This window comes from Amblyomma maculatum, chromosome 4, assembly GCF_055883805.1.
Source record: "Amblyomma maculatum isolate TAMU_Amacu chromosome 4, ASM5588380v1, whole genome shotgun sequence".
Classification (NCBI taxonomy): domain Eukaryota; kingdom Metazoa; phylum Arthropoda; class Arachnida; order Ixodida; family Ixodidae; genus Amblyomma; species Amblyomma maculatum.
Window position 1 is genome coordinate 90922150 of NC_139347.1, and position 13135 is coordinate 90935284.

Below are 13135 nucleotides of genomic sequence, written 5' to 3' on the forward strand. Positions count from 1 at the left end.
TACAGACTACTAAGAATCACAACAGCAGTTCAAGCACATACCTCTTCAGCAAGTCCAATGTACTCCTTGATTCTTTCCACCGCAACCAAGCTAGTCTCGAGCAGAGCAAACATTCGGAACGTGTACGATGCCGCATTTGACACCTGTAATGGACAGCACATGATTGTGATGTCCGTCACGCAAATCCAACACTATGACAAAAATGACACATAAACTAGTGTAAGGGCTGCATTCATACGCATTGAGAAAAGCCTGTTCCCATTAAGCTTGACAAAAAATAACATGAAAAAAATTCACTGCAGGTGAATAATTGGTTAACTTACAGCAGTAAAATTACTACATTATTACTTGACAATGATTAACACCACAGCTTAAATAAAGAAAATGTTCTCTTATGTTTTCCTTGGTATCAGCGGCTAGGGACAAACTGATGTATTGGGCTGTAACGAAGTGCCTACGCGAGGTGCTGCCTTGAGAAGTACATGTCAATTCAAAAGGGGAATTATAACTGACCTCCAGTGTGTAGGACAGCACAAGGCCCACCATGCCAGGGCTCAGCGAGCCCCTCCCAGCAACAGTCAGCAACGATGCACCCAGGGACACCACAAGCGCCATGGTGTTGGCAATGACGAGCCTGCAGCTACGGGAAACACGCGATTTCTCGAGTGATGCCGCCAAAATTCATTACATGGTACAGCCTTCATGCAGGGTGGAAAACAATGCCCTTCAAATAAGAAAAATGATCTAAAGACTTGGTAGGCCTTCTGCACTTCAAGTGGGCTATCACCATGCATCAAGCTTTCAAAGTGTGAGCCCACTCTAGCCCACTGCAAAAAAAATATATAAAAAGATACATGCACCACTGAATGATGGAAGATCATTCTCACCAGTCGAGGGCCATGGAATGGTAGCAGCAATTAATGTTGTTGTCCACGTGACGCTCCAGTGTGTTGATGAACTGCTTGGTGACGCCAAAAGCTCGCACTGACACCACGCCAGCAATGGACTCGCTGATGTGTGACAGGATGGGAGAACGGGTAACTGACCGCAATCGCTGGACGTGCCGAAATGCTGGCAGCGACACTATCTGCACAGAAGGCCACAAAAACAAGCCGACCTCTTATGCAATGCTAATGAAGTTCTTAGACACCTCAATTCCGATGCATTTTGTTTTTATGCTGCTACTGTAAAGGTAACAACATAGTAAAACTGCTGCAAAAGGCAGATAGGTAGACAGACGGACGGACTTGTTGATTGATTATATTTACAAGCCATACCACATTACCAGAGACAAGGCATTGCACAGCGGAGAGCCTCAGATTATTTCGACCACCTGGAGGTCTCTAATGTGCAACTGACCACTGTGGCAGGTGTGAAATTGGTTGCACGCGGCCCTTACAATGGAAAGATCTCTTTTAGAATATACATGTCAAGGGCACAGATGATCATTATACACAGATGACTTCTCCCAAGGTACATATAACAAGAACTTACCATAATGGAAGCACCAAAAGTATCCAAAATTATCGAGCTATGTGCACACGTGTTAATTGTGATAGCACCTCATTCCTGATACCATGTCAGAAAAAAAAAAGTCGACAGGATGGTTACCAACTCTCTGGTTCTGGCTGCAGCAGACACATTTTAAGGCAAAATGTAAAGACACCTCTGTGCTGTACAGTGTGAGTGCAAGCTCTTCAGGTGGTCGAAGTTAATCCAGATCGTTTTGCTATGGCAGCGCTTTCTCTCCTTTTTTTTCATGACATCCTTCATCTCTTCGATCACAGCACTGGGCACTGTCCACCACGAATGAGACAGTTACTGCCCCTTTCCACTATGTTCGCACGCTCACATAGCATGCATAAAAAAAAAGGCAAGACATGCACGGCAACCACGAAATCATAGCCGCGGGTCCTCACCGTAATGCTTGCAAAAAGACACACCGCGATGATGACCACAATCGTGAAGTAAGGAGACATGATGCAGATAAGGATCAGCAGCTGCATTCCCCAGACAATGTTACACATGGTCAGGTTTGCATTGATTGGCACCTCCTTGTCCACTGACTCAATGTCACGGCTGAACCTGCACGAGAGAGAGGAACACATGAGCTGATGTCACCTGGTGTTTGCTATGCTACTTTCACTACGAGGCACAGCAAGAGAGCCAGAATGGGGCAAGAGCTGTGAAAAACAACTGCGACATACTATGCTGCAACATGCATGCCAAAACTCTGCAAGGATTTTCTAAAGATTTGTAAAAGCGCAACTCTCTAATCTGTCATCTGGCACATTCTGCAGTGCCACCTCTAGCACTGCCATCAAACTTAGTATATGGTGCTTCCATGTTTACTACAGTATAGTACCTATAACTGATCTGTTTAGCTTTGTATAACAGTTTTTGCATTTTAATGCAACAGCATTAAACATCCCATTCTCCAAAAAATCTGGCGTCTGCCCTGTTGGTGTTGCAAATAAAACAATTGCTCTATGCTGGTTAAAGGAGAGCTGCAGAGGGGGGCAGTCATCTTCCCCCTCACAGGAGTGAAATTTTGCGCAGAAAAGCCTTGATAAAAATATTTTTTTTTAGTTTTTTTTTTTTTTTGATAAATAAAGCGTGGTTAAAATTTCTCACGAAATGTAGATCACTGCATGAATGTGGAATGCACAATCAAGGTTCTACTGCAGTAGATGCCAATCGCAAACTATTTTAGACACCTCTAATAGGTGATGAATAAATGCTCTATTGGCAGACCAGAAAGGTCACAGAAGAATAATGATTTAACCATAGAAATTGTTAGTATTCCTTAAAACACTGTCTATTAACATCAGTGTCGTAGTTTTCTATGAATATCCTGCCTAGTCATAATGCAAGAAATTTCACATCAATAATGCAGCAGGTCTGGAAGTAGAATGTTCCTGCAGATTCAGTTAAGATGAATTCTTGAATAAGACGCACAATTTGATACTATTATTGGTTGGCTTCCCATAGGAATGAATGTAAAAAAAAGATCCACTTAAATTTAACTGCTTTGCGCATACTCCAGTTGAATGAATTTTCACAGCAACCACGAACCACAGTGGCCCCACGAAATGGAACTAATGAGGCGTATGCGTGCTAGTATCAAGGAAAAGAAAATATGGAAATGCTTCTGTGCAAGAAAGTGGAGCCACACAGGATAGCTTCCAACCAATGCCAACCAATGCCATTTTCAGGTAGAATAACGCGAGCGGGTATCAGCTCACTTCATGCACAGCGCAATAAATGTTGCCCTGTCTGTAATTATTCTCTTTCTGAAAGACTATTTTATTGACTGTTTTCGAGAAACATATTTATAGCCCTAGCCTGCTCACACATCATTTTAAGAAAACTCCTGTTAGGACAAACTTCTGATAACATGAACAAATTTTCTGGTCCCTTCAAGTTCGTCTCAGAGGGAGTCTCATAAAACACTCGAGGCATCAATAAAGAATTTCGAGACATACCTGTTGATGATCCTGCCCATGGGCGTAGTGTCGAAGAAGGATAGCGGCGAACGCATGATACTGTGCAACAGCTGATTATGGAACCAAACAGCTGCTCGCAGTGTGCCAACAACGAAGATAATCCAGAAGACAAAGTTGAAGACCACGTATGAGATGAGAAATAAACCATAGCCGATGAGGTAGAAATGCTTCCGTGACGCATCCGCATCTTGGGACCATTTGCTCAGCCAAGCCGCAGAACCGTACTGGGTGGAAGTAAAAACAAGATGAGCCACAGTCTAGGTAGCATAACTTTCAATTTAAGAACTCCTGGCTATACAAATACAATAAGACCCCGTTAACTAGCAAATATAAATAATTTGCACTAGGAAAGCTGTTCTGGCTAAAGCCCATGCAAGTCTGTGGTGTCGGACGCTCGTTACTTCGGACATGAACGGGCTTGGTCTACAGGCCGAGCTCCAGATCAATGCATCTGTGATTGACCAGTCACTAGAGGACCACTAAGTGTGGACAGCTAGAATGAGCCCACACGTACCTCACTTCCGAAAGTAAGGCAGCAGGCTATGAACGCTGGGATGAGAAAGTGCCAGCCAACTTTCTTGAAGTATGCACCATAAACGCGACGGCCCACCTGGAGTTTTGAAAAAGAAGGCAACAGATACATCGGTCAAGTTACAATGCACCATCTAGCCCAACTTCAAGTTTTGTTAAACAGATACACAGGTGAGGCATTCATTCAAGGAACTCAAAATGTTTTGTAAACTGTTTAGCAGGGCTGTGCGGGTAGTATTTGAAATCAACAAAGCCTTTAGTTTTACGTATAGCTATGCAAAAAATACACCTTATTTGCAGGTAACTAGACCTTACACATCAAAAGATGGCTGTCATGACTATATGACAAGTTGCTAATTGCTCAAAGAAAACAAGGTTTAGAGAAATAAATAATTACAAAACGTATGTGCAGGAAAAACTTTATTTCATGGAAAAAAAGTGTATGTGTAGCAAGAATGTCAAATCATTACCATTTATCAGAAACATCAGAAACAAAGCATTAATAAAAAAGAATATTTTTCACATCTCAGTGTGACTAAAATCAGTTAGCTTTTGAGCGTAAAATTCAAAGCATGAATATGCCTTGGTCGTGTATCTTGTGAGTGCTAACAATGCTTTTGAATATATTAAGAATGCCTCTATTTGTACTCGATTATCGAACCAAGGACATTTCTCCAAAAACCTCATAAGCATAGGTTCCACCACGTAATTTTAGTGCTATAGTTAAAATCACAAAAAAAGTGTGCAGAATCCATGTCTCACATATCCAGTGCACAAAGTCTCTTCCTCAGTCAGGTTACACTTGTCTGCTGCTGATCGGCCTGTTGACTGATCTGCTTGTCTGCAAATAAGCATGAAATAAACTCATGTACAAACACAGATGAGAAACAGATGCAATAGGCGTCTGAAAAGTGGATGCTCATATATAAGAACTGTAACAACTTGCTGGTCTAAAAAGACAGTTGCCACTACAATAAGAAAAAAACAGGAAGCTTCATGAGAAGCTAACTTAGAAAAAGTATTTAACAGCTCGCTTATATAAAAAAAATTTAAAGCACTTTATTTTACTTATTTCTCCATTAAAGGCCCAAAGGTGTTATATTGTAACGGTTGTTACACTAAAGAAAACAGGGGAACCAACTCAAGATTTTGAGCCAAGAAGAACAAGAACACTACAAAACAAAGAATTAATATTTAAATAAATGTAAAAAGCAAGAAAAATTACCAATAGAGCCATGTGGCAGTGACAACGCCATAGGCAACAACTAAAGAAGAAAAATTACCAATATTGCCATGTGGCAGTGACAATGCCATAGGCAACAACTAAAGAGTTACTGTTGCGCGCAGAGTATACCAGTAAAAAAATCAAGATCTCTTGTGATCACTCAACGCAGATTTGATGCGAGCCCAAACTCCTATGGTGCAAGATGAGATCTGCATGAATGTGATGTTGCGCTCAGTACAACCCCTTTTCGATTCCTCGTGCGAGGTGCTTCTCAGCGCGTGGTTACCCATGTGTGCACCTCGTCAGTCACCCCGCTCGCGGCAAGCAGCGTGCTAGCAGTACGCTGGTGGGCATCACTGTCAGAAGTGTGCCACTGGCATTGGTGCATATCGTTTTATGTTTCTGTGTTACGAAGAAGCTCATGTGTTAGCACGTTTTGTATATTGAATTATTTATATATATCTAATCCTTTTGCGATCCGCATCAAGTTTGATATATCCAGGTTTGAGTGCGCAGAAAATTGCCGTACTTGTCCCAAAACTCAGTGCATACCATACTTGTTCAATTTTTCAAAATTTCATTTAACAGCTAGGGGTCCACTCCACTTACTGCTTACGTGAGAGCTTCTGATCAACCTTTCTTTTGCTGAGTGAGGAGGGTGTACTTCTAGCATGTCATCATGAATCAATAGCACTGGGGCTATAGAAAATGCTACTACTATGCAGTGCTCTAAATTATAAGCAACAATGTCTGCTGAAACTGCAGCATCAAAATGAATTCCAGGCTGATGCAAATAGAGACATTCACACAGAAAATCAACCGAAGGCAAAACCAATCTTAGGTAAGGAAAGGGAAAAAAAGAACTCGTGGTTTGCACAAATGTAGAACCCCATAGACATGCTTACAGGTCAGCATGTATGACATTAATTTTATATGTGCCACATCATTTGATTATTATACTTCGGTAGGTAGCTGCTCAAGAATCATTCGAAAATATAAAATCAACTAATTGCGTATATTACTATTAGCTAGTCACTGTAATTATGTTGACTACCTATATGCAACCGCAGGCAGACTACAGGAAACGGCAATATGTGGGATGAGATTTATATATTGAGGGAAAGGCGAAGTAGCTAGGTGTTATGCACACAACCCACTTGTCCTTGGAGCCATTGCCACTGGCAGCAGCTGAGAGGCTGTTGGTGCTTGGATGTGCTTTGACGTGCTGCTGGAGAAATGCCGCAAACTCGCTACCTTCCCTGGCTACAAGGTCTTCGTACGTGCCCTGCTCCTGCACCACACCTTGGTGGAGCAGCACGATCCAGTCCATTTGGGGCAGGTATGTTACTGTGTGCGTCACAAGAATCCTGGTCTGCAGAAGTAACAAACCATGCAAATTAGTTGAAACTGCAGTGCCACATCCTGCAGCTTTCGCTGCCTTGGTCAAGATGCGGGCAGCCACTGTTATTCTACTTCATTCTTCAAGAGACTGAATCAAACTCGGTCAACTATGTCTCTAACGTAAATTAGGAAGCATGCGAAGAAACATTATGCGCAAAGAGAGGAACAAGGAGAGAAGTCAAATGCAACCTAAAAATATTTCTGGTACTTTAACATCTGATATGACAGTCAGCTTTTTTTCCAACTACACTTCATGCTTCTTCAATTTGTTTGAGCAGTTATTTCATTATTCATAAACCGCTGATGCCAGCAAACCGTGACAAAGCAGATGCTCGTTTTTGCAGGTGAAAATGGATGGCACGGTCTTACAGCTACTACATTTATGTTCACTATACATGGTATGTAACAATGATATGAATGGCTAGACAGATAAACTAACCATGATTCAAGACTGAACACGTATGCAATACACTATGGCAGGGTATAAGGTTGCAAATCAAGACAGCAGGTTGCTCCTTTCTCTTTGATGCAACAAAAATAATCAAACGTGTGCATCGTAAGAACACAGGAATATGCAATCTTTGCTATCGAGGAACAGGAACAAGTACTGGAACAGAAACAAGTACTGTCAGTGACCTCATGAATGAAGTAGGGAAACTATGGCACTACCTTTGAGTTCAAGATTCCAGCTGGTCCCACAACGTGCTCAAACAGATGGGCTGCAACGTGTACGTCCACAGCACTGAAGGGGTCATCCAGAAGGTAGACATCCGCATTGTGATACACTGCCCTCGCCAGACTAAGGCGCAGCTTCTGACCCCCACTCAAGTTGATGCCCTGCAATGAACCACAGCTGTCGACCAGGGTACATTGAATGCAAGTCCATCATGAAATTCGTTAATTTAACCTCATCCAATTAGAATTGAAAGAATGCAGCTCGCTCAAATAAGACAATTTTGAACAGAAGGATTCTATCCAAACGAAAGGTAAGTAGTAGTAGTACCTTTTCACCAATCTCAGTGTTCTCCCCACCAGGCAGCATTTCCAAATCTGGCAGAAGAGCGCAACCTTCAATCACCTGCTGGTAGCGGTCTTCATCCAGCGGGTTTGTGAACACAACGTTACCCTTGACTGTGGCATTCTGAATCCAGCACTGCTGAGGAACATAGGCTATACGCCCCTGAAGCACAAGCATTGAAAAGCAACGAAAATAGTTTAAAATTGTGTCTGAAAAAAGTATAAAACACACTATGCAGAAATAAAAAAGAAACTTATTCCCTACATCAGTTTAATGCACATCACTTGACAATGGAGAAAATTACCAAAGGTTAAGCATTCTGTTATGAACATAATAAGCACCTGATGTTAGTGTTAGCTGACTGACACAGGAGGGGCAGTAAGTAGTTGTAGTATGTCTTCAGGCAATTTTCTTTTCAACACTACACTTCTAACACCAATAACGGTAGTCGAATTGAGGGAAAATACAAGCTGGATTGGAAAAATCAAGGCTTGTCACCTTAGCTTGCTTGCAATGTTTTAATGCTCATAATCATGTTAAATTGCATTTCTAAGCAATCATACCACCAACAAGAATGGTTTAGTGGATTACACTGCGTAATGTATTACTATGTATTTGCAGACTATACCTCGGCGCAAAGCTTCAAAAACATTGCAGGGACACTTAAGCAAAACAAAACGTTGCGGGCTAGTTGGTTCATTGCAAGGGGAACAGCGCAAGCTACACTAACTAGTTTCTAACTAGGTTGCTGTTGTATCCCTTGATGCTACTGTATATTTACCGACGTGTCTAAAATAAACCTTCACCTGTAAGTCAGCACTGTGTGTGTCTCGTCCTCCCCTTTTTGTCCGTGTGTAGCTTGTGCTGTTCCCCCTTGTGACACTTAAGCTTTGCCTTTAACGGTATGCCACAACAGTGTTCACCATTCGATGGTTTTTGCCATACATCTACAGTGGTGGATTTTCGTCCCAGAGTTTTTGCTGCACAGGAATGGCGCCGATGTTCCATTTGAAACTTCAGACCATGCTGAAGGTACAACCTTTGTCAAAAATGTACAGCCCAAATGTTTTGCTTCTAAGCCCCGTGAGATGCTGCCACTGTTCTAGGATTTATAAAAAATTTTAGAATGGCTCCTTCAGATACCATCTTGCAGAGAAAGAAACTGATTTTGATCTTCAGCCCGCCATGTGGTTTACAAGGGCACACTTTTGTGGTTTCAGTTTCTCCACGTGATCGCGATGGAGGTGTGCAAAAATTGGCTATCTTTTCTGTCACTCTCTAGCAAAAGCCCGTGAATGCTGATTTCCATCACCTTTTTAGTTTGCTTATTACTGATCCTCACAGGTATTATCGCCGTCCTGGTTTACAGAGTTTCCTTTGAGCTGTCCAGATACCCAGTAATGTGGCGGTAAACGAGTTTCCTTTCAGCTGTCCAGATATTAAGTAATGTGGCTGCATGCGATGTCTCCTCACTTGAAATTGGCAGTGATGTCTTCATCAACTATGATTTGGTTCCGTACATTGAGTCTGAATCGCAATTGGACAACATGATATGGTCAGCCAGTTCCAGTTCTGACAATACATTTTTTGCATTTCTAGTGATTGTGTACCGAAAATACTGTCTGTAATTTTTTTTTTCTCTGTTCTTTCCCATCTGTACCCTTGTTTGCTCAAAATAACCAAGGATGTAAATCACCATATGAAAAAGTTTTCTTTTTTTTTATTTTTATTATTATTATTATTATTTTTTTTTTTTTTTTTTTTTCAGAACACTCCAGATCCTTGCTCCCAACTACATGCACTTTTCTACTTGTTTAGCCACTAATTCCTTAACCTGTGCCTCTATTACCTCGCTTATACTCATTATAAAACAATCATAAGCTAATACTTTATGTGAAGGATATGAACATAGATATAAAGGCTCGCTGCAACTAAGTAGTACAAACACGCTTGTTTGGTCTAGAGGTAATAGGCTTGAATCAGGATCTAAGGGCACCGGTGGGTTCGATTCCCATTACACAGAAGCTACTCGAGTTGGCAGCTTTTGCTAGATCGGCCATGTCTTGTTGTTTCATGGTATCATGACATGGTGTGGACATGGTGGTCATATCACCTGCCAGCTACCACCTGTTGGAGCTATGGCCCATGATTTCTCGCTAACATCACTGCCGAAGCCAAATTTTTTGGAGAATGTGGCCTGTCACGTTAAATGTGGGCAAACGTTACATGCCTGCTGTAGGCACTTTGTTTCTGCTAACAGAATAAGTCTCCTTGGATAAAGTGCAGGACTACAGGTCCCGCAGCAGCTTTCCCGCATCCCTCATTCAGCCCTTAAAGACGAAGTCATATGCAAATGTTGCCAAGTGGCAGCTACAGCAACATGTGGAATGCTCACCTACATACAGAAACGGGGACTAACCTGAACATCAACAGAACCTGAAATTTTCTCCAGCGTCCCCAGAATAGCCGAGAGCAGTGAGGATTTCCCAGAGCCGACGGACCCCACCACAGCAACAAGGCGGCCAGTTTTAAAATTAAGTGATATGTTTTTTAAGACGGGTGATTCTTGCCTTGACCATGAAAGTGTTGCATTCTTGAGAGTGACCGAATCCCCTAAGAGAAAAATAAAAGAAGAGTGCTCAGCCAAATACACCTCATAAAATTGGTACAGGCCTTACCAGAATATATTTAGCTTTCAGCTCAGAAAGCTTCCCAGCATTCCTTTAGAAACAAAGGCTAAGATCAGATATTCTGAACCTAGAGAACTGCTAAGTATCAGTGAAAGAAACTTTTACAGAAGCCACAGATAACACAGCAATGCTCTATTCTCTATGGTCGTTAGGTAACCATTAGGCAAAACAAACAAACAAACAAACAAACAAACTTAAAATATATACTTCCTAGAAATATCAAACAACAAACAAATCCACACTCTATATTTGCTGTGCTTCCCTCTAACAAATGTGCGCAAGAGTGATGCGAGAATAAGAGACAAAAGTGGCAACTACCTTGTTCTGGATTCCCACCAACGGCTTCCAGATCAAGTTCTGCTTCATTCAAAAATTTCGCCAGACGTCCCATAGAGACTAGAAACTTTATTTTCAAAAGCAGGGTGTAAGAAAAAGCATAGAAATCACAAGATTAAAGCATTGAGCACTGACATTTGCAGCTACACAATACAAAGACCCTAATTCATGTCCCCATAGGCACATTAAACCAGGTGAATGAAAAGTAAGCACACCAAAGGATATATCTTTCAATAACATTGTTGTGCATGCAACTTAAAAGTGAACAACAGCCCAGTTCTGCATCCACGTGAAAAACTGCATGGATCTGCATCACTACGAAAAATAGCTAAATGATCCTCTTCTAGACTGATCCCCTCGGTGGCTCAAACGGAAGTAGTTCATCATATGGTTAAGATATGAGCCCGTTTAATATAAACTAAAACTAATTGTCATTAGTGGCAATTCTGGGCCCCATCAATGCACAAATGGCAATGGTGCTACCTGTTGAGGGGTATTGTACCTGTTGGGTGGAACGTTATCTGCATTGCAAGGTCCTGCTGCAGGGCAACTCAGTAGGTGGCATAGCATGCACCACAAATGTGCAGTTTCGTGCACACTACTCAAGCAACAACCGACATTCACTCTGAGTTTCTCCCTCGGCAAGGCATGCAAAATTTTCTTATCTACCTACCCTGATAAACTTGGAAATGACATCAGGCAGGATCCCCATCGGGAAACGCATCAGGCTGAAGAGAGAGAGCGAGACAAAGGCAATCTCTGGTGTCAGCCGTTTGCTTGGATTAACCGCCAGGTAAGTGCCAAAGGATGCCAACGCAGCCTGGGGCACAAATGGGAACAGGAAATTTCTCTTGCAGCAAAGTACCGAGGATTGAGAGTACAAATGAAGCTCCCCAAACTCTCCGTACAAACTCCCCATACAAATGAAGCTCCCCATACTCTTCGTACAAACTCCCCATACAAATGAAGCTCCCCATACTCTCCATACAAACTCCCCATACAAATGAAGCTCCCCGTAAAGATTCCATGAAACTTTTACTATTTGCCAATGGAGCAGACATGACAGGACATAACTGTTAACATAAAACTTATGCGGCCGGATGGAAACAGGAAGTTAACCAGAGTTAAAGACCATCCACCATGTAGGACACAGCTTTTTTTTTTTTGCATAATTCTAAAAGATTACTGTCTTAAAGCTTGCACCCAGTAGCACAATTTCAGGAAGCTCTGAACTTTTTCTGTGCAAGAGTTGAGCTGCGAGCATTCAGCCTTTGAAAGCCTTTGGTCAGATTCGACCCCAACAAGTACATTGCAATTTTTCAAAAAGAACAAATAATTCTTGTACACTGCGACAAAGAAACTATCGTGTGTGGTGAGAAAGGTGATGTTAAAGTCGATGCCAAATGTTAAAGGCTTTACCACATGAAACAGATCACACATTTGCCTAGTATTTTTTATATTGTAGGAACGCACAAAATACAGTGTTAAAAAAAATGTTTCCAGCAATAAATAGGCGATTCTGGATTCCAAGTGAAGATAAACATTTGATATGAAATATTAACAAAATTTTTCAAATTATCGTAGTTTTAGCATACTATACGGGCTGATTGGAGAGATACGAGAGAGGCCTTTGCCCTACAGTGGGTGTAGTAATGCTGAATACGATGATGACGACAAAGGAAAGGGGCATCTTACTGCTCCACATGCACACCGATCCACCACAGCAGTGCTGCAGTGATTTGAGAATCTGCACCGCAAGCAGAAGGTGTGGGACTCGATTCACAGTGCCGCCTGGTATCCACCGGCTTTCTAATGAGTACAGTGCTTCCCATGGCCTGGTGCTCTTTAGAGGAAAAATACCCACGAAAAAGGCCTTTGACCAAGATGTTGAAAGAAGACCGTTTTCTCAATCATTTCCCCATAATTGCTCAATAAACATACATCCGCTCGTCCATCAATCTACAAGGCATCCGAAGCCTCTTCCCCACGTCAAAACAAAGATTTTTACACTTGTTGAGATTGTGCTGTTGTTTCGCTCATTACAGACTTCCTGCGGGGTCACTGTGAGAAGGTTGGGAGGCACTTGTGCTGCTGGCCTCATCCAAAAGGAGCTCCTCCGAGAACTGCTATCTAGCACCTTCCCTGCTGTTCTCTGTACATTGGTCCTGCATCCCCATTAAGACCGACCATTTGCTCATGCAGCAGCAGGTGAGTAGAGCTTTCTCTTTGGGTTCCCCGGTCTTTGCCTGGGATCGTGGACGCGGGTTGTAGACAAACACATCATTTATGCTTGATTGAGTCAAGACCGAAAGGAGTCCTGCATCCGCCTGTGTGGTGCCGACACTCCTGTGTTGGGAGGGCCTGATTTGGCATGGTTTTACATTCCCGTCAGCCAGTGCCGGTGGCGACACACGATGCGCTATCCACA

General features: G+C 42.3%; 1 protein-coding gene across 3 annotated transcripts in view; it reads right to left on the bottom strand.

Moving 5' to 3' along the window:
* Window positions 1-13135, bottom strand: part of LOC146191644 (multidrug resistance-associated protein 1-like) — a 72897-nt gene that overhangs the window by 19353 nt on the left and 40409 nt on the right. For all 3 annotated transcript variants that reach the window (XM_084602166.1, XM_084602165.1, XM_084602167.1), the window contains exons 14-26: window positions 11381-11527; window positions 10690-10774; window positions 10101-10294; window positions 7667-7843; window positions 7333-7500; window positions 6420-6634; window positions 4800-4878; window positions 4021-4116; window positions 3486-3730; window positions 1920-2085; window positions 888-1087; window positions 514-640; window positions 42-143 (exon numbers count right to left, since the gene is read on the bottom strand). In XM_084602166.1, the coding sequence (XP_084458292.1) occupies window positions 42-143; window positions 514-640; window positions 888-1087; window positions 1920-2085; window positions 3486-3730; window positions 4021-4116; window positions 4800-4878; window positions 6420-6634; window positions 7333-7500; window positions 7667-7843; window positions 10101-10294; window positions 10690-10774; window positions 11381-11527 (2001 nt within the window). The remainder of the gene's footprint in view (window positions 1-41; window positions 144-513; window positions 641-887; window positions 1088-1919; window positions 2086-3485; window positions 3731-4020; window positions 4117-4799; window positions 4879-6419; window positions 6635-7332; window positions 7501-7666; window positions 7844-10100; window positions 10295-10689; window positions 10775-11380; window positions 11528-13135) is intronic.